Genomic DNA, 21039 nt, shown 5'->3' on the forward strand with positions numbered 1-21039 from the left:
GGCCGCGGATGTTCAATATCGAAAAACTATTATATTAGTTTTTCCAAATTACATACCGTGGGTATTGAGTTTAACCCTGAGAGTGGGTCATTTGAATGATCTGTGTAGCTACATGACTCCTGTTTCAGCATGACTGAATTCATGGTGCCAATGGTTGTTGCTCACAACTGTTTGAAAGAGCTAACATCACACTACTCTCTAATATCCCTTGGGTAGTTGAAGTATGAAACGAGTACGCTACGCCTGAATCAATGAGATTTGCGAGTACTAACACAACCTTAATGGAAACCATTTGGTGTCCTTGTAGGGTCCCTATTGGGATCCCTGTGGACACCTTGTGGGGGTTCCTGTGGTACCCATATGGTGTTCTTGTGAAGTTCCTTTGGAAATCATGAGTTGTGCCTGTGGGATCCCCGTGGAAATCCTGTGGGTATTCCTGATGAAACTAATTTTTCGGGTGCGTAGAAACCCTGTGGGATCCCTGGGAAACCCTGTGGGGGTTCCTGGGGAAATCTTGTCGTTGTTCTTGGCGGGATAACCCTGTGGGGTCCCCCTAGAAAGTCCAAGTTTGTCCTAACTATTACTGTGTTTTTAATTAATAAACCATTATTTACGAGCAGACTGACTTATCAATTTTAATAATCTGAAAACAATGACTTTATTGAATAATGAACTCAATATATTTTTATTTTAATAATAATACCAACATGAGGCTGGCCACAATGATTATATCAGCCTTTAAAGTTATAATTATCTGGAATAAAATGAGCAAAGACGAAATATTAGTAAATACATAATGACCGACACTGAGGTTTTATACTAGTGTACGTCTATTCCCTGAGGGACTTTGAGTGACCAGAAGAGGGACCTACACAAAACATGTTATTTTGGACTGGGCAGGGGTTGTTTCTTTTATTTAGTACTGAAAATATATATACTTTTTTAAAAAGTTGAAGTTCTTTTGACATCGAGTTACATAAGCCAAATTGTAAGGTTAGTTTCAAGTCGGCAAGTAGATAGTATTTCCACTGCTGTTTATGTTACATATTGTTGGGAGTACAAGACGGATTTGTCATTGAGACGTTGCTTACGGCTGCATCAAGCTTCCGTCTCTCACATCCCCTCGAGTATGATGGTTGAACTGCACGCACACCCTTTCAAAGTTGGTGGCGTCCGTGAGATGAAGGTAAGGTCTGGAAGGTCAACATGGGTTCTAGACTGGTCACACAAGCCTCGATAACGAGAACGAAAAAGAAAAAGAGAACGTTAAAAATGCACGCCCTTGATTGGTTGATTAAGGGCATGGGCGGATTCCGAGTGGAGCAATTCAACCAATAGAATGTTTGCGCTGTTTTATCGTTGTCGTTTTCGTTATCGCTGCAGTGTGACTCGGCCTTTAGACATACACGGGTTCTTACAGGCCCAATTATTTCATTTGATACACTGATTTCATTGTGCTGTGACGTATAGTAAGCTTTCCATATGAGTGTTATGATTGTTCCGAGGTGATGTATAAGCTAATTGTACTTTTGACCGTCTGCATGCAGCGTACGAGTGCACAATGTTGTACTTCATGTAGAGTTGTACTCGCTATGTAGGCTAATTATTCAAGTTATGTATAGCCTACATAACATGAGAACCGACTGCGAATCTCCGGTTGAAATGAGTGCGAGATCAAAGGTCAGTCGGTCAAAGGTATACTGCAAGGTCATCGAAGTGTGACGTCAGATGCTTGGCTACTTGAAGGTGGCCTGTGTGATAGATCAACAGATGGAAAGTTGGTGGTTACGTACGACAGGGCAAAAAGTATTAAATTTGTGGTTAAGGAAAGACGTAACTGGACAGCATGATGTATGACCGTTTAACTTAAAGTACTCTACGGGTTATTAATCCGTAATGATAACAACAATAACTTATGCTAATAATAATCCGTAATTTGAAATAATAATCGTATCTCGGGAGTAAATTTTAATAAAACAATAAGCTCTTAAACTTTGGATTTTAAACACCCAAATTTATGTTTATCGAGTGCCTTTCTAAATCCGTATCTGTAGGCTTTGGTTTCATCAAAAGCCGGATTGAATCCCCGGTTCATACTTCCTGCAAATGCGAATGTGATACGAACTTTAAAGACGTCAAAAATTCGCAACGAAAAATTCGCAGCAGTTGACTGTGCTCTACTCCTGCGAAACAAAAACGGCCCCGTGACGTCAAAGTTTCATATCGCATTCGCATTCAGTCGCAGGAAGTTTGAACCAGGCTTTAACTTGTACAAAACAAAACTCATATGATTTTTAAGTAGCCTTGGATTAATGGAATATTTACCCGTACATATCACTGCTAGCGAAACTAAATTCTTGCTGATTGTGTGTATAATTAGGATTTATAAGTCCTCGGATGCTGGAGGATGGGTCTCGGTGGATCTCAGCGAGGTGAATGTCGTTGGACGGCCCCCGCAGGTCGTACCCCATGTTGACTACCCTCGTGATTCGACATTGTTCGGTTCTGTATTAGAAACAATAGGTAAAATAAGATTTTATGCTGGCCCGACGCCAGAAAACAGAGGTTGGGTTGGGTAGAGAACATCCTAGAGACACTTGACATGCATTTTAGGCTTATGAGTAAGGCACGGCGCCTAGAAGTCAAAAGAGGTTGTTTATTGGCCATATGGGAGACTTTGGAACGCTTGGTGACAGCAGTCTTACCAGGTAACGTTGTTCTGAGCACGCGCACAAAACCAATTGACAATTGATTTACCCTGCCACATAGAGTTCCTAAAAGCCCCGCTTTATGTGCGTTGCGCATACAAAACCGATCATTGTTTCAATATTGGTTTGTCTCTAAAATGGCGGCGTTGATGACGTCAATTAAGGTTTTCAAGAGAGGTGAGATAAAGGGTAGGAGACTGAAGTGCATCAGTACGGGTAATTTCAATTGGGCACAATAATTTGAAACGCTAGGTGGCAGCAGACTTACCAGGTTTATTCCATTATTCTCAGTAACGTGCGCATGCTCAGAACTACGTAAACAATTGACATTTACCTAGTAAGTCTGCTGCCACCTAGCGTTCTAAAGTTTCCACTGGTAAGAGCCCAATAATAATGTTACATGTTTGTCAGTGCATTATGAGAGCCAAAAGAATATTGTCGAAAAAGGGTATTTACAGACACAGAAAAAAAACCCAAGACTGCTCTTTTTTTCACTCTTCATTGTGGCCATCTGGAACTCCTTGTCTGTCAGCTTGATGAGGACGTTATTCGTCCTCCCTATTAAAAACCCACCGGGGAAGCACGTGTACTGTAGCTGTCTCAGCAAAACACTAATTCGTGCATAACTCTTTATACATCTTTATTTATTTAACACAACCTTCCATACATTTACAATTCTGTTGCACTTTACATAATTTCAAAGGATGGTTTTTAAAATGTTTAATATAATACTCGTCTCAATTGTTTTTCTAAACTGAATATTGGACTAGATTTTCGTCATTCGCAATTCACTCTTACTGCAGCTGCTGCAGTACTGTCAGTACACGTGCTAACTCTGTGTGATTCTGTTATGTACCTTTCATTCTGGCCTGCTCTTCGAGAATCATTGTTCACCTGTATAGTTCTTTTAATAAATAAACAGAAAAAATACCAATTCAGATTAGATGCTTTCTTAACACTTAGCAGTTCAACAATCCGAATTGAGGAGAAAGTATTGCAGGAATAAAAAACACACATTTCTGCTGGTCGACTTCAGCGACTTTATTTTGTAAAAGTAATTAGCCGTAACGTGGGGGTGGGGTGGGGTGGGGACGGGGGGGGGGGGGGGGGTTATCTCTGGGGGAAAGAATCTCCTGCCACACGGGCACAAAGACAATATGATAGTTATTTCTTTTGCATGCTGTGATGAATTGAGTAAAATAATAATGATTCATTAGCGCCTCCATGTCATGTGATATTCACACACATTATTCGGTCACAAAAAGCTCTTTGTTTTATCTTTTAGGACAGTGCAAGTGTTTCACTTTAAATAAACTGAAGTTCCAAAATAGCGATTACTTTGCCATGCGGTTCTGTCTTCATATTTTGACATTTTCGGACATTCTGTTATAAAATGGCATGTCTGTTATAGTTTTTCTCGTCTACAAACAGTATACAAATTAAACCCAGAAATAGATGCAGAGTGAATCTTTTGGGATTGCCTTATCCCAATATATCAATTTTAATTTAACCAAAGCGTCAAATGTACCTGCGATTTCTTCGAAAAGTAAAGATTAATAAAGCAGCCGATAGTACGACCAGTACAAAAGCCACAGTGCCAACGATGAAAGAAGACAATTCTGCAAAAGAGGGACGGTCATAAACAGGAATTAGAAACAAACACAAACAATGATATGCTTAATATATGAATGGCCACCTTAGGAACATCAACATTATGACGACTCCTTTTTTCGCCAATACAAAATTACAACGTGCAAACGCGATTTGTGATGTCTTTTCTGGCACAGCATCTCTGGGGCACAGATCTCCTGCCACACCGGCCAAAATCATATACCAATTATTTATCAAAACCAACAGAAGAAGATTTTCAAGAATCAAAGTATGGAAATCTAAATTAAACAGACCTATATTGCAAGATCCATCCGGGATCCACTCGCCGGACTGACCATCACACTTTACGGAGTAACTGGCGCCATTTTTCCGGAATCCAGCAGCACACCCGATCGAGACAACTGTAGCTTTTGTGTAGCAATCATCTGCCTCAACAATGCTCTCTGGGTATGTAACGTCGGGTCTTGGGCACATTGGTACATTACAGTGGGCGGTTGCAAAGTCTGAAAAGCAAGCCAGACACAGGGAACCAGTGATAAGATCACCGTCGCTACACTATTAAAGGAACACGTTACATTGGATCGGTCGAGTTGGTCTTTGAAAAGCGTTTGTAACCGTTTGTTATAAAATGCATATGATAAGAGAGATATTTTAAAAGTAGAATACAATGATCCAGACAAGTGTCACTCGAAATTGCGTGGTTTTCCTTTTACCTCGTCGACTAACATGGTCGGCCATATGAAAGTCAAATTTGTGGCGCCCATAAATGGCCGACCGTGTTAGTTCGCAAAGGAAAAGGAAAGCAATTTCGAGGCAAGTTTGTGTGGATCATTGTATTCTATTTTTCATCTTTCTAACCATATGCGTTTTATAGCAAACGGTTTCACACGCTTTTCAAAGACCAACTCGACCGATCCAAGGCAACGTGTTCCTTTAACTTTATTATTTCTTGGGGTGCCTGAGTAGTGTTTCTGGATAACTTGTTGGGTTTATGGGGCATTTCTCGGGTTCTAGACCGCTATACCGCTCGCAGCCGTTTTACACCCCAATGTTAGCTCCTAAAGTCCCTATTATTCGAATTCCGTACTCGAATACATTTGGACGCACTAAACCCATCCTAAGTATAGACTGGTTTAACGCCATTGGACACTTTCGGTACAGAAAAAAACCAAAAAGTTCACAGATTTACAAATAACTTACAGTGTTTACAGAAGGTAATGGTGAAAGACTCCTCTTGAAATTAAAATCCATGAAATGCTTTACTTTTTGAGAAACCATTAAAACAATATCAATTCTCGATAACGAGAATTACGGATTTATTTTAAACACATGTCATGACACGGCGAAACGTGCGGAAACAAGGGTGGGTTTTCCCGTTATTTTCTCCCGACTTCGATGACCAATTGAGCCTAAATTTTCACAGGTTTGTTGTTTTATATATAAGTTGCGATACACGAAGTGTGGGCCTTGGACAATACTGTTTACCGAAAGTGTCCAATGGCTTTAACTCGTCATAACTCGAGATAGGATAAATCCTTGAGCGTTTTGGCGGTTGCGGATCCCCTTACCACAAGATCTACAAGACGCAGAGATATTTCTGCTTTACGGGTCTTTGCAAAGTAGAACTTAAAATATTTACCGCGGAAGCTTTAATAAAAGAGATCAACGTCACCAACTTTTATTACCATGGGTATGTCTAAATGGTTCCCTTTTTAATGGGAAATCCCAATTCTATTGCGCAAACATTTGCTACGTGCATGGACCGCCTTTTGATCATAGGGGAAATCCCAAATCTATTGCGCATAACTTTTGCAAAGGCTAAAAGGGCCGCTAGCAAAAAGGAGGCCCGCCAGTGGACGAGCCCTATGGCCGTATAAACATTAAGTATAATTTATTCAAATTTATTTTCAAAATGACAAAAGTGTAAATTTTACGCTTTTTCTTCGAAGAAGAGCGAATTAAATGTTTTTTATTAAACAAAAAATATGGGTGTTAATTTTGAAGCGTCGACGATGAAGGCATCCTGAAGTCGATCAGAGCACACTGATCACAACGTCAATTTGTCAACCAACGGTTTTTCTCAAAACCAACACTACTCAAATCAAACTTTACACATGGTTTCATTGCAAATTGCATCTGTTTTGTTGGTAAATTTATTGTGCACGGTTATATCATGGGTATACTGCTTAAAAAACATTCCGGTCATCTTGATATCCCCCTTCAAGTTAATGTAACCAAACCGAGGCTGGAAGGAGTAATAGTCTGGTTTCTTGATGATGAATATTAGCATACATTACTGTTATGGGATACAGGGAACATGAAAAAAATGGTGGCAGCATGATAAGCAACGGTGGTTCGTATGTTCGTCAACATTCTTGTTTTCAATGACACCTTTTGGTTGTTATGTTTTAAATATTTCCCCTGAGTAGTTTCAAACAATAAAATAACTTATCTCTTTACCCATTCAAAAGATGATTCTTACTGTAGTTAATTCAGTCCCAAAGACAATTTATGGTAAACAAAAACTACTTCTGTGTTATACCAAAATTAAGTAAATAATGATTTAAAAGAATTGAAGATTACCTGCACCATAGTGGAACGCCAAAACCGCTGTATGTACCGCAGTCATCAACAGGAATCTAGAACCCATCAAGTCCTTTTCGAAGCCAACTACACGACAGAAAGTTCTCTTTAAATCTCACCTGAAAACCAAATCTCGTAAATTTCCTAAATATGAGCTACAAATTGTTAACTTTTACACCTGCATTTTGTCAACAATTATGTTGTTATAATGCAGTTATAAACATGGGTATGTTGTTTCCGGGTACGATGTTCGCGGATGACCGAGTTTGAGGCGTTACTATCACACAACAGTCGTAAACAATTACAAACATATTTCAGTTATAAAAAGGCCATAAAAAGGACACGCATCAATTTGGATAACCTGACTACCTTTGTAATGAAATTCACCTGCCGTAAAATGACGCATGCCACCCAGATACCCTATAGTGACATTGCTGAATGGTACTCCTTTACTGTGCCCAATGCTTACTTATGGTGCCAAATAACACATCGGATCCTTTTGTTGTTGTTACATTATTCCCTACTCTGCAGAAAATATATTTGGGATACCACCATAACAAAGAAAACGTTGTGATGTAGCTTTGTTCTATTGTTAAAAGTAGCCCCCCCCCCCCCTGATATCCGTTTATTAATCGAACTTATTAAAAGTTCGATTTATTTTTAATAATCAATAGTTAAATTTCATTCGTTTTTAATTGTCTACGTCTACAACAAATTGGCGAAACTTTGCTTGTTTACTTTCTTTTGTAAATAAAAAAGTAAAAATTTTGAAATCTTTTTAAATTGCACCTTTGACATGACATAGTTTCCATGTTGTTTTTGTTACTATACATGTGTGCCCGAATTGTTTATGTGCATCAAACTAACGTTGTGATGCTGCAATAATATTGTGCGTCCCGGTGTGGCAGGACGCGGATAGTCTGTCCCCCATTCGGCAAACTGTCTACTTCTTTTGAAAGCTCCCTCTTTTGAACCGTACTCCTCCAGCCCATGTTAATTTCCCATAATATCAGGAAAAGAATCTCCGGTGTACAGATTTCCCTAGTACACCTGCACTTCGGACGTTGGTTCCGTGTGTTGTAAAATAACCACGCTGGTGTTTAAAGGTGTGGTTTCTTTTAATTCATTTGAGTCAAAGGTTTTGGTCCCACAAAATGGCGGACCATGTTAGTTTACTAGGTAAAACAAGCAAACTTCGAGGCACATTTGGATGAATCTTTATGGTTTACTTTTAAAAACATCTTTCCAACATTATCAATTCCATAAAAAGGCCGTTAGAGCATAAATCGCTAAATCCAATGCAACGTGTCCCTTTCAGAGATGGGAATCGCCCCGCAGAGTCTGTCCCACAAGTTGGCTACAGATTGCGTCGGATCACCTTGTAAACCCCTGTACAGGCAGCTATACAAGTGGGTCCTCGTAATGGGAGACTTTGGGATGCTAGGTGGCAGCAGACTTACCAGGTAAATTTCCATTGTTTACGTAGTTCTAAGCGCGCGCACATGACCGAGGACAATAGACCTTTTCGCAAATACTGGGGCGCGCGCGTAAAGCTTGGAATTAGATGCATTGTGGTCTAGCTGGTAGCAAAATTTGATTCATATCTATCCCACAATGCACCTCATTCAACAGTCTGCGCTTGCGCATTGGTATTTGCGATAAGGTCTATGGATTTTACCTGGTAAGTCTGCTGCCACCAAGCGTCCCAAAAGTCTCCCATTAAAACAAAGCTCTGCATATTATATAGGGCCTATACACCGTAAAAAACAACGAGCAGTTTTAAAAGCAAGTTGGGTTTGATCAGATTAAACATTTATTATTTTTACAAGAATTTAAATGGCTGAGCATAACAGGTCAGACCTCTCTAAACTTTATCCACATTTTTTGATCAGTTAAAATAAAGAACCATATTCGTCGTTTACCTTTATGCTTGATGGGGAAATAGTTCAAGTAGTTACGTTAAATTGTACACAAAATATATAAAATACAAATTATAAATTTTTAAAATATAAATTATTTTAATCTGCGTTATAGATTATCAGAGTTGATGACACATTGCAAGAGCCCAACCAAAAGAAGAAAAAACGACCAAACAGACACACAACAACAAACTGCTCTGGGAGAAAACGAGCAAAAACAACAAACTGCTTCAAGGCACCTGGTTGGTATACCCCATCATAAAATGCATCGAATAAACATTGAGAAACTTTGGGCTCAATTGGTCATCGAAGTAGCAAGCAAAAAAAAACCACCCGTGTTGCAATACTAGGTGTGATTTCAATGCATACAAAACTACAGCTGTAGTCTTTTATTATTTCGAGTGAGAAATAACCTTTTTCTCAAAAACAAAAATACCTTACTTAAGAGGGAGCCGTTTCTCACAATGTTTGCTAGCAACGGCTCTCCATTACTCGTTACCAAGTTATTTTTATGCTAACAATTATTTTGGGTAATTACCAAAAGTGTCCAGTGCCTTTAACGAAAGCAATCTCTAGTTTGTCAGCCATCTTGTTGTAGAAAGTGAGATTGGTTCATGTATATCTGCTCATGCGGGTAGTCATAGTTCGCAATTGGGAACGGATTAGGAATGTCGTATTCCTCATCAGTGAAATCATCCTCGTCTGTAAAATCGTCGTCAAAATCATAATCATTGTTGTGCCCGTTTGCAATTTCCTTCCCATGTATAGATCCGTGCTCGATGGTCGGTCTTACTTTGTGGACAGGGGGACGTGGTGCTTGCTTCCCCTTTGGATTGGGCTTCATTGCTCGAACTGGTTTCTTTGAAGAATCCCTGAAGAAAAAAACGAAATCGAAGTTGTATAAGTACTTCAAGTTTGACGGCTTAATTATAGCAGCGTCACTTTGACTGAGGTTTTTGTTACTTCCCTGGTAGATTCACAAGCCCCAAAATGCCACAGTATAACAACACAAGAAATTCAACTGGTTTTAATTCATACCGACTGGTGTCTTGGTTGGATGGTAGCGATGGTCTGGTGTCCTGCTCAAACCATACGTGATTTGCATAGATTGGTTCTGGGATATCCGACTGGTCATAGGAGAATGCTGCGTTCACGAGAGTGACAGATGTAGTCTGCGCCTGCGCAGGTACGTCATTATTGGTGTCGTACAGCCTCGTCCTGTTAACACAAAGTGTCAATGTGATTTAGATATCAAAAACAGAGAGCGTTAACATAATTATTGCAGATCATTTACTGGGTTATTCTGATTTCTTAGTCTGACATTTGTATCACCTTAATCTGAAATAGCGCCCTCTAACTGCATACGAAAATGAGCCTTGAGGAGCAGTAAATGAACCCAGCGACTCGAAATCAAGTCTACAGCACAGTAACATACATTCAGTGACTCAAAATAAAGTCTATACTACATCAATATTTAACATTCAGTTTGCGTGAATGAAAAATGTATTGACGTCACGCATTAGCAGCCATTTTGTTTTGGTGACGAAAATGTAAGACAATAATAAAGTCATTGAACCAGACCATATTCATGACAGCCCCGAACACACTGGTTTATCAAATCAAATGGTGGAATTTATAATTGGTTCCTACCTTCGACTTCTTCGTACCATATAGATCATTGCAACAGTACACAGTAACACAGTAAGTGAGAGACTAGTCGCAACCACAATTGACAGCAAATCTGGAAAATACCACAACAAAATGTCCTCAAAATATAATTGACTAAATGGCAACAAAAGATTTTATTAAAATGCAAAAACAGTTAATACAAAAACCATTGCTTACCGTTATTGTATGCTTATTGCAAATAACAGAGGGTAAACAGTTGAGTGTTCATCCAATTGCTTATGTCTTTAAGGTATATGAGTATCAACCTTGCTGTTTTGAAAGTTGTTAAAGCGTATTTTCACTCCTTTTTGTTATGGGTTTGCGTTAAGTTTTTGCATAGTTTCAAATAGTTTGATACGGAGGATTCTTTTATTCGTGATGTGCCAGAAAGCCTTTGTTAGCAACATGGGTATTCTATGCAAGTATTAGCATAACATCCACGGGCGCCCTACTGTCTGCTGGTTACCAACAAAGCCGTTTTAAAGGAACACGTTGCCTTGGATCGGTCGAGATGGTCTTTGAAAAGCGTTTGTAACCGTTTGCTATTAAATACATAATTATGGTTAGAAAGATGTTTAAAAAGTAGAATACAATGATCCACACACATTTGCCTCGAAATTGCGTGGTTTTCCTTTTACTTTACGAACTAACACGGTCGGCCATTTATGGGAGTCTGATGGCCGACCGTGTTTGTCGACGAGGTAAAAGGAAAACCACGCAATTGTGAGTGATACTTGTGCGGATCATTATATTCTACTTTTAAAATATCTTTCTAATCATATGAATTCTATAACAAACGGTTACATACGCTTTTCAAAAACCAACTCGACCGATCCAAGGCAAAATATAATCTATTTTCAGAGCCAACACTTCCTCCAAAAGAGACATGGTTGTACCTGCAATTTTACTATAATCTATAGATTTCTTCTTATCTTTCACGACATGTAAAGCTTCAAACATCACTTAAAGTAGTAGTCCCACCCATCCGCCCGGGTAATAGTTAAAAAGCAGGACAGTTCTTTTCAGAACTGAGAAGTCTCCCGAACCCCGAGCATCTACTCCGCGGTAGTAGAATAAAGCAAGACAGTTCTCTAAGAACAAACTCTACCTGGCCAGTAGGTATACACACACATGGTGTCACCGCAAACCAAATATATATTACTTAAAGTTGTTTTAGTTCTCAAAAACGAACCTATATCGCAAGATCCCTTGTTGCTCCACTCGCCTGACGTGATATTACACGTTGATAAAAAACTGGCGCCATTTTGTTGGAAACCCTGTGTGCACGTGTAAGTCAACACCGTTGTGTTATCGTAGCAGTCGCCTGGTTTACCGTCATGACGAGCTCTATAGCTAAAGGCTGGACTCTCGCAAAATAAGCCACCAGTGCAATGAGCATCAGCCAATCCTGAACCGGCAGGGGAAAAAAAACAGTTGGTTGAATTTTTTACTTTAACAAGTTTAAATAATGCGCACATTTTAACACACCGTTGATCATTATAAGCCGAGTAGTTGTGAGAGCATAAAGTATATTTATTTTTAGGAACGATTTCAAAATCTTTATTAATAGTGCGACTCAAATAAAGGTATGCATTATTGTGTTTAAACTGGAAAATGCTGAACTTTTTTTTTTTTTTTTTTTTTTCTTCTTCAAATGAAGACAAGCTTTGGTACGATAATACTGGTAGTAATCTGTTTCAGGTGGTGGCTATGTACTTTGCAATCAGTTTGAAGCACACAATACCCAAAATACCTAACTCGTGACTTTCTCTCTCTCTGTGCCAAATTCCTTGAAATGCTTGTACTGTGATCATCAAAGGCACAACCTCACCCATAATACCTGTCGTATTAGCGTGGTATGTTCTTGATTGATCAAGACCCCATTTAAAGATGTCTTAAAGACAATAAACAAATGGAGGATATAACCTTTCCACACCCAACCTCATATTCAAATTGCATCTAAATTCAGCAAATAAAAGAAAGCTATTCTATGTGTACGTATTCAGGCTACTTAAGTTTAATCCTATGCACAATCACAGACATTGGGTCCTCGGAATACGACTGTTTATCTTTCATATAAATCGACCACAATCTTTGACCTTGTCCAATTCAACCGAGAGGTCGAGTCAAATTCGGGTCATAGATTGACAATCTTTCTACCATTGTTAAACATGGATTTGTTTAATACTCTATTTTTTCCTAAAGCATTAATTTTGTTTACAATATCAAGTAAACTATTTTATTATTAAAGTATTATATTTTAAAGGTTTCAATCTCTAATAATCATGCAGTGGTCTGACTACTAACGTCTCTTTATATTGATTGTGCGGTATTCTTCTGTTGGCCTACCCCTAGCCCCCCCCCCTACCCCTAGCTGCCAGCCCCCCCCCCCCCACCCCCACGCCTGTATTTGGTCTGGAAAGTAACACTATCTAAATATGTAAATATAAAAGTAAAATACGTTTTAAATCAACGGACTGGATGTGTTTAAAACTGAGCATTGTGTGGATTGTAAAAAAAACAAAAAACATTCGGATTTATAAGTGTTTAAAACAAAACACTTGAGACGCAACAATGATCAGCCAGTCACGAATTATTCCACCAACACTTGCTAAAAGGTTATCACAGCCAATGACATTTGTTTGGTTCTAAAAGCTGTATAATGAAAGTCATAATTGTTTCTCATACGTGAAAATAAATACCGCAAGTGCAAGCAATTCGGCGATTTTGACAATGATTATTACCATTACAGTTGTACCGAATTATAATTTATATTATATCATAATTCCTACATCACCAATAAATACAATCTTACCTGTAAAGAAGTATGAGCACACCGCAACGTGAATAACTGTCCTGATACTTGGTACGGACAAAGGGCAACACCTTCCTCCCCAAAGACGAAATAATCGAGACATATCTCTCTCTGACTCCAACAGATCGACGGGAACCTTCCCTCAACCCTTTCCGTCTCATAATAAGTTCAATCGCACTGCCCGTGTTTACACATAACTGTGTGCCACCCTATTGTGACGTAGTCCATTGTGAAAGTATACAGCATTGTGTTTTTGTCAAGGCTATTGTAAATCCATCTACCCGTGGAAGACCTATGCGTCAGTGATTCATGGAGGAATGTATGGTGGCCCCGAAGGGACATCGCATAACGCAAACGTGTGCGCACACGTATACAATATCGTGAAACAATTCGCGAATATGTGCGCACACGTATGCAATGTCGTGAAACAAATCGCGAATATGTGCGCACACGTATGCAATCTCGTGAACCAAATCGTGAATATGTGCGCACACGTATGCAATTTCGTGAACCAAATCGTGAATATGTGCGCACACGAGTGCGATTTGTTTTGCAATGTCGTGAATTTTATTGCATACTATGTTGCATACCATTAGGATGATGTCATAGTTGTGGATAATTTGTTACCGATCTAGGGAGTACTGTGGCGCTACAGCAGGCTCCCTCTGTAAAGCATGTGTGTACCCAGGAACTTGGCACCAGGCCAAGGACGACCACACGTCTCGCTTGCCTCACAACAAAGACTACTGCTGCAATGACTACCGCTTATCTCACTGTTGGAAAGAAACCCCCCAGATCATTAGACATTTTATTCAAAGGTATGCAACATGGTATGCAATAAAATTCACGACATCGCAAATAATATTCGCAGACGTGTGCGCACATATTCGCGAATTGTTTCACGACATTGCATTCGTGTGCGCACATATTCGCGAATTGTTTCACGACATTGCATACGTGTGCGCACATATTTGCGAATTGTTTCACGACATTGCATACGTGTGCGCACATATTCGCGAATTGTTTCACGACATTGCATTCGTGTGCGCACATGTTTGCGAATTGTTTCACGACATTGCATACGTATGCGCACACGTTTGCGATATGCGATGTCCCTTCAGGGCCACCATAGGAATGGCTACATACCGCGATCAAAGCAAACAAAAACAACACATCTAAAGTAACACATAAAGGGGGGCAATTCACTTGAGGGTGTGATGACAAGAATGTCCCAACACTAACGAAAGTTTCTTGTGTTTAGTTTTATTTAATTAATTCTAATTTTATGGTTCTACTCGACTTGGGTTTGTAGATCGAGCGCTATCTTGTACACAATGTGTAGTATAGCTAACTTCACAAAAAAGTTGTATATATATAACTTCCATTTAATGACCTTATATGGTAATGTGAGTATGGCTTCTACAACAAAGTGCCTTTTTGATAACAATATTTTGATCGTTGAAAAAAATTATCAATGAAACTCCAATAGAGGGCGGTATTCATAGATTTATGGTTGTAATGCCCTTCTCGAAAACAACCTCGTGCAGTTTAAGATATGTCTATAATCGAGAGGCCGATTTCACATCAGACAGCTAATTAAGGTTCGATCTTAACTTTGAATCAGCTAAGCAAAGTGTGACGCCACATTACAAATCAATGGTACAATTGACAGTTAGTCTTCAAGCCACTGGACACGTTTGATAAAATTGTCAAAGAACAGTAGTCTCACTTGGTGTATTCAAACAAGAAAATTAATGTATAAAAATAACAAGTCTGTGAACATTTGGCTCAATTGGCTATCAAATTTGCAAAAAAAATTATGAAAGAAAAAAACACTTGTTTGCACAATTAAATTGTGTGCTTTCAGATGCCTAAAAAAGGTTCGCAGATTCAAATTATTTGAGGGAGAAATGTCATCTTTCTACCCCAGGACATTCCCGGATATTGGAAATTGCCATCCTAAAAAATGCCCTGCTTTCTTGTTAAGGGTTCTTTTTTTTCGAATCGACTTAGAAAGACAAAAATTTCCCCATTGAAAAGTATTACACGACAGTGGTGGTGCAGACAAAATGCAGTCGGCTAACTGTACAAAAACAACTCTTATGATAGCACCCTCTTTTGAACCATCCTCCTCCAGCCCATGTTATTAAAATTCCCACGAGAACAGATTTCCCTATCACACATTTTTCTTATAGTTCACCCCAAAATCAGTTCCATATCCTTTCGGTATGTATATACAAAAATGCATATTAGTTAATAATATTGTACAATAAACCACTCTCGTTGCTAAGGGTATGTATTTATGCAACCCATGCCTGTTGAGGGGTATTCTGCTTTCCGTTTCTACCGGGAGATTCGAGTCGCCTCCCCGGTGACGTGGCTCCGTTTTCCGGTAGGGTGCCTGCTGATGCCCGCTGCTGGTAACCACCTTTCGTTCCTATTAACTCCTTAGGTACAACTTCTTCAGATAGTGCATTGTTTTCTGAGAGCGCACGTGATATTATATCCATCATTTCAGTATCCTGCGTTGGGTAGATCTTGTTAACTGAACTATAAAAATAAAAATAAATACAAAATATTTATAAATATTTTTTACCGATTTTTATATTCAAATTGCTTACTTTTTTTCTTCAAAAAATGAACGTCATTATTGTTTTTGTGCAATGAGCTCTAACATTATCATGGAGAAATATTAAATAGTGTATGTTTTATACATTGCCTTTTCTCATAAAGGGAATAAATGATACATATGAACAAAGGAGAGAAAGAGGTTGATATATTTTAACCTTTTACTGTGGCAGAAGAGCATCAATAGGAGAACGCACAGCACCACTACAAAGAACGTCATCAAACTTAAAGATGCAACAACGGCTGGAAAAATAAAAGAATAAACAATGTTCGTTATTTGCCTCAGATAAAAAATAACAAATAAATATCAAATGTTAAAGTTTGAACTTCGAAGAAATATAAATTGTTTCTGCATTTTTGTGTGCATTGAAGTTTAAAAGATATCCTACTGTATAAAGTAAACTACTCCTATATCTGTAACTATACTACTCATATGATAGTATTTTTAATTTAAGACTCCTGTGAGCTGAGCTACCTTGCGTGTCACTGCCATGTTAACTTCAACAAAAAACATGGCGGCGCTCAGAGGGTGGACTACCTGACGTCACAACCAGAGTAGACTTGTGCATGTCGCACACTAATACAGTACACCTTTTAGATGTAGTATATAACGAAACTGTCTATGGTTTAACTTGACTAAGCCTATCGAAGACTTATCTATTTTATACTCACTCATTTTGTCAAAAATACTCGGTGCATTTGAAACTAGGCTGGACGTCGCACCTTCTGATGCCAACGAAACATAATCTGAAGTTAGTGTTGGGCTAGTTCCACTAATAACATCATCTGGTGCAGTTGAGTCAACTCCAAAAGTAGTAGATTTCTGGTCGTAGTGTAACGATGTTGATACACTATCTGAAGCCGACGAAACAAAAGCTGATGTTTGTTGTTGGCTAGTTCCACTAACAACCACCGATGTAGTTGATGTAGTAGAGTCAACTCCAAAAGTAGCTGAATCGGTTTGGTCGTAGTGTAACGATGTTGATAGTATAGCTGAAGCCGAAGAAACATAGTCTGAAGTTTGTAGTTCGGTAGCTCCACTATGAACATCATCCGATGTTGTTGATGTAGTTGGGTCGTAGTGTGACGATGTTGACACTATATCTGAAACCGACGAAACATAATCTGAGGTTTTTTGTTGGCTAGTTCCACTAACAACCACCGCTGTAATGGATGTAGTTGAGTCAACTCCAAAAGTAGTTGACTCCGTTTGGTCGTAGTGTGACGATGTTGACACAGTGTCTGAAGCCGAAGAAACATAATCTGAAGTTTGTTGTTGGCTAGTTCCACTATTAACATCATCCGATGCTGTTGATGTAGTTGATTCAACTCCAAAAGTAGTTGAATCCGTTTGGTCGTAGTGTGACGATGTTGACACAGTGTCTAAGGCCGACGAAACATAATCTGAAGTTGCACTAATAACATCATCAGATGTAGTTGATGTAGTTGAGTCAACTCCAAAAGTAGTTGACTCCGTTTGGTCGTAGTGTGACGATGTTGACACAGTGTCTGAGGCGGAAGACACATAATCTGAAGTTTGTAGTTGACTGGTTCCACTAATAACATCCGATGTTGTTGATGTAGTTGATTCAACTCCAAAAGTAGTTGAATCCGTTTGGTCGTAGTGTGACGATGTTGACACGGTGTCAGAGGAAGACGAAACATAATATGAAGTTTGTAGGTGGCTCGTTCCACTAATAACATCATCCGATGTTGTTGATGTAGATGATTCAACTCCAAAAGTAGTTGAATCCGTTTGGTCGTAGTGTGGCGATGTTGACACGGTGTCAGAGGAAGACGAAACATAATCTGAAGTTTGTAGGTGGCTAGTTCCACTAATAACATCATCCGATGTAGTGGATGTAGTTGATTCAACTCCAAAAGTAGTTGACTCCGTTTGGTCGTAGTGTGACGATGTTGACACAGTGTCAGAGGACGACGAAACATAATCTGAAGTTTGTAGTTGGCTAGTTCCACTAATAACATCATCCGATGTAGTGGATGTAGTTGATTCAACTCCAAAAGTAGTTGAATCAGACGATGTTGACACTGTAGTTGGAGACTCCCTTGAATGAATGTGTGTGGTCTGGAGTTCAGTTGAAGCTTCGTCAACGGTCGTCGAGACAACTGTAGATGTTGTCCATGTGTTGAGTGTAGTCTCATCAACACCGCTGCTTGTCTTCGACGGCGCAGTTGTAAAGAGAGTTGGTGCATTTGTTAAATCCGTAGTTACTGATGGCTCGTTGTTAATAGTAATGATGTCAGGTGATAGCATAGCTGTAATGGCTTCGTTTGTCGTCATCAGAATTTCTGAATACAGGAAGAACAAATAATTATTTAATCATAAGTAAATGAATAATTCGCCATACAGTTTGATCTTGTCTTGGGTATTTTTACATTAAAAACTAGTGTGATTTTATCAATTTGATGGCTGGCAATTTGAAGTATCTTTCTAAACAACCTCGTACACTAACTGTAGAGCAGACTAATTGACGTGGGTCCGGTTCACGTTGGGCCTGGCACTTTTCTGGGTCAGATGACCCGGAATTAGTGTCAAAAAGACCCATGAATGGGTCGAACTGACGCAGAACCCAAGTAAAGCTCACATTTTCAAACCAATTTCCTGGTGGTCAGCCTGGCACCCGGAAAGCAGTCATGACTGATCAGTGAATCTTTAGTGTGAACTACTCTGGCGTTAGTTTGTACCTTATCATTAACCGTGACTTAAAAATGCAAAACGAAAAATGTAAAAGTTACCAGTGCACGAGAAGTTGGTCGGACTCCACAAGGCGCTGTGTAAACATACAATGAGTTCATCGCCCTCTGGTTGGTACCCTTCTGCGCATGACAAGATGGCTACTCCCCTGTACTCGCTGGAGACAACTGTGACGTCAGCATTCGGTATGGGTGACGGTTGACTGCAAGAAATGACTGAGAATAAATTCAGACAATTATAAACTAGAAAAATTAACACTGTTTGTTTAGATGATCTTCCCGTCAAGGAAAATCCCACGACAACGACGACGACGACGACGATAACGACAACGACGACTACAGCAACATCAACAATAGCAACAACAAAAAAAAAAAAAACAACATCACCAAAAGCAGCAACAAAAACAAGAACAACAACAACAACAATAGCAACAACACAACACCAACAATACATTGTTCACAACTTTCATTAAAACTATACCTCTGCAGGTGGTTTTCTCCCCACTCCATTGTCCACTCAACAGACACGTCCTAGTCGCAGACCCTTCTAGTTCGTACCCGTCGTCACACCCGAACACAACTACGCCATCTACGTTGAAAGTGCCATTATCTGCCGTCCTATGTCCGTGTAACGGTTGACCTGGGTCACCACACGCAGTGTGAGGGATATCTGTGGACAGAATGATAGGTCAAGGTTATGGGAAGTTTGGGCTGGTGTATGTTTTTCCTGATTCATACCTTTTGCAAGGTACGATGTGACTTTGGACACTTCGTACCTTGGACAATTCGTACCCCTTTTCATCTCGAGACACAATTCGTTATGGAGGAATTTCGTACAATTTCGGGGTTTCTGCATTGTGTTAAAGACAATGGACACTATGGTAATTGTCAAAGACCAGTCTTTTCACTTATTGTATCTCAACAAATGCATAACGTAACAAACCTGTGAAAATTTTAGCTCAATTTTTAATGGTCGTCGAAGTTGCGAGATAACTATGAAAGAAAACACACCCTTGTCACACGAAGTTGTGTGCTTTCAGATGATTGACTTCGAGACCTCAAAATCTAATTCTGAGGTCTCGAAATCAAATTCGTGGAAAATTACTTCATTCAAGAGAATCACGGGGTAAAGCACACCATTCTACGGAACGTAAGCGCAAAATTCCGCGGTATTAAAGTAGAGTCATCAAATCGGACTCGGGTCAAAGGAGCCCAAAAGGAGTCAACGATGAAGAAGATGCTCTCACCATAGCGACAAATGAAGTGGTTTTCCTGGACGCATTCCTGGTTGTTCCACTTATAGCTGGTAACATAGGGTGATTCCATACAGGTTTCTTGTTCCGAATTGGGTTCGCCCGGGAACCATCCTGGCACGGTAACTAAGTCGTCTAAGACAATTATGAGGGGGAAAAACATCGTTATGAGAAAACAAAAAGGAGATTAGATAGATATACACAAACTTAGATCAGGAGAGAAATTGAAGCTTGTCATTCCTAGTCTTTGTCCGAGAATTCAATATCTCATACTCGTAACGTTACTTTACGTAACGTAACGTAACGTAACGTAACGTACGTAGGGTGATAAATCGACAGATGGCGCGCTTTTCTTCTTGAATTGATTACGGTTGACGACTGAAAGCTGTTTTTTATGCATCTGTTTGAAATACACCCATTGAGAACAATGGTCTGTGACAATAACCAAAAGTGTCTAGTGCCTTGAAAAAGAAGAGACAAAAAATTGTTAGTTAAAATAAAAATATAAATCTTACCATCAACCCATCGCCATGCTCGTTCAGTGACCGTCTCATCAACCTTAGCCCCGATCCACCATTGCGCCTTTGCAAAGTCACTGTTCAACGTGTCCACGAGAAAATCTTGAGCGTTCTGGTCCTGGATTTCCATCAACCATCCGCCGTGATTTGTGCACAGACTCAGGGCGCTCGACCACGTTCTTGAACTGTCGATAAAAACGAGGCAGAAACCACGGTAGTCGTACTGGCTGTAATTGTCTAGAGATGCGATTTCGCACATAGAGCCTGTTGAAATTATTGAAGTTGTAGGAAGATGAAAGCAAGTTATTTAAAGGAACACGTTGCCTTGAATCGGTCGAGTTGGTCTTTGAAAATTGTTTTGTGACCGTTTGTGATAAAATGCATATGGTTAGAAAGATGATGTAAAAGTAGAATACAATGATCTACACAATATTATATTCTACTTTTAAAAGATTTTTCTAACCATATACATTTCATAACAAACGGTTTCAAACGCTTTTTATAGACCAACTCGTCCGGACCAAGGCAACGTGTTCCTTTAAAAATAATAAAGATAAATGTCCCCCTCCCCCCCCCCCACACTTTTTGTGTTTTTATTTTAGGAATTCCGGACGATTATTT

The 21039-nt window shown here is 39.4% G+C and overlaps 3 protein-coding genes across 3 annotated transcripts; all 3 read right to left on the reverse strand.

Annotated features, from left to right (window-relative positions):
• Positions 1 to 722: 722 nt before the first annotated feature.
• On the reverse strand, positions 723 to 7152 carry LOC139952295 (uncharacterized). The gene is made up of 6 exons (XM_071951380.1): positions 6903 to 7152; positions 4613 to 4822; positions 4237 to 4327; positions 3565 to 3612; positions 2326 to 2505; positions 723 to 1751 (listed from the first exon to the last, which is right to left on the reverse strand). Exons 1-6 carry the CDS (start codon positions 6967 to 6969, stop codon positions 1709 to 1711), a joined length of 639 nt encoding a protein of 212 aa, XP_071807481.1. The 5' UTR covers positions 6970 to 7152; the 3' UTR covers positions 723 to 1708.
• A 1266-nt stretch (positions 7153 to 8418) lies between these two features.
• LOC139952294 (uncharacterized) lies at positions 8419 to 13511 on the reverse strand. The gene is made up of 5 exons (XM_071951379.1): positions 13305 to 13511; positions 11682 to 11897; positions 10472 to 10562; positions 9860 to 10039; positions 8419 to 9693 (listed from the first exon to the last, which is right to left on the reverse strand). The coding sequence occupies exons 1-5, from the start codon at positions 13405 to 13407 to the stop codon at positions 9402 to 9404; spliced, it is 882 nt and encodes a 293-aa protein (XP_071807480.1). The 5' UTR covers positions 13408 to 13511; the 3' UTR covers positions 8419 to 9401.
• A 1575-nt stretch (positions 13512 to 15086) lies between these two features.
• LOC139952728 (uncharacterized) lies at positions 15087 to 20625 on the reverse strand. The gene is made up of 7 exons (XM_071951928.1): positions 20416 to 20625; positions 19895 to 20035; positions 19129 to 19317; positions 18690 to 18863; positions 16605 to 18242; positions 16091 to 16175; positions 15087 to 15854 (listed from the first exon to the last, which is right to left on the reverse strand). Exons 1-7 carry the CDS (start codon positions 20546 to 20548, stop codon positions 15605 to 15607), a joined length of 2610 nt encoding a protein of 869 aa, XP_071808029.1. The 5' UTR covers positions 20549 to 20625; the 3' UTR covers positions 15087 to 15604.
• Between the last annotated feature and the right edge of the window lie 414 nt (positions 20626 to 21039).

Source organism: Asterias amurensis, chromosome 20 (genome assembly GCF_032118995.1).
Source record: "Asterias amurensis chromosome 20, ASM3211899v1".
Taxonomy (NCBI): Eukaryota; Metazoa; Echinodermata; class Asteroidea; order Forcipulatida; family Asteriidae; genus Asterias; species Asterias amurensis.

Bases quoted from the DNA above. Each gene is read 5' to 3' on its own strand.
- LOC139952295 (XM_071951380.1), bottom strand. From the start codon at position 6,969: ATGGGTTCTAGATTCCTGTTGATGACTGCGGTACATACAGCGGTTTTG. The intron at 3,613-4,236 runs GTACATTTGACG...ATTTATTAAAAG, and splicing joins ACTTTTCGAAGAAATCGCAG to AACTATACAGGTGAACAATG. The intron at 2,506-3,564 runs GTACATAACAGA...TTTCTAATACAG, and splicing joins AGAGCAGGCCAGAATGAAAG to AACCGAACAATGTCGAATCA.
- LOC139952728 (XM_071951928.1), bottom strand. From the start codon at position 20,548: ATGGAAATCCAGGACCAGAACGCTCAAGATTTTCTCGTGGACACGTTG. The intron at 20,036-20,415 runs GTAAGATTTATA...TAATTGTCTTAG, and splicing joins AGCATGGCGATGGGTTGATG to ACGACTTAGTTACCGTGCCA. The intron at 15,855-16,090 runs GTTAAAATATAT...TTATTTTTATAG, and splicing joins CTCTTCTGCCACAGTAAAAG to TTCAGTTAACAAGATCTACC.
- LOC139952294 (XM_071951379.1), bottom strand. From the start codon at position 13,407: ATGTCTCGATTATTTCGTCTTTGGGGAGGAAGGTGTTGCCCTTTGTCC. The intron at 10,563-11,681 runs GTTCGTTTTTGA...GGTATTTTCCAG, and splicing joins CAAGGGATCTTGCGATATAG to ATTTGCTGTCAATTGTGGTT. The intron at 10,040-10,471 runs GTAGGAACCAAT...TTGTGTTAACAG, and splicing joins ATGGTACGAAGAAGTCGAAG to GACGAGGCTGTACGACACCA.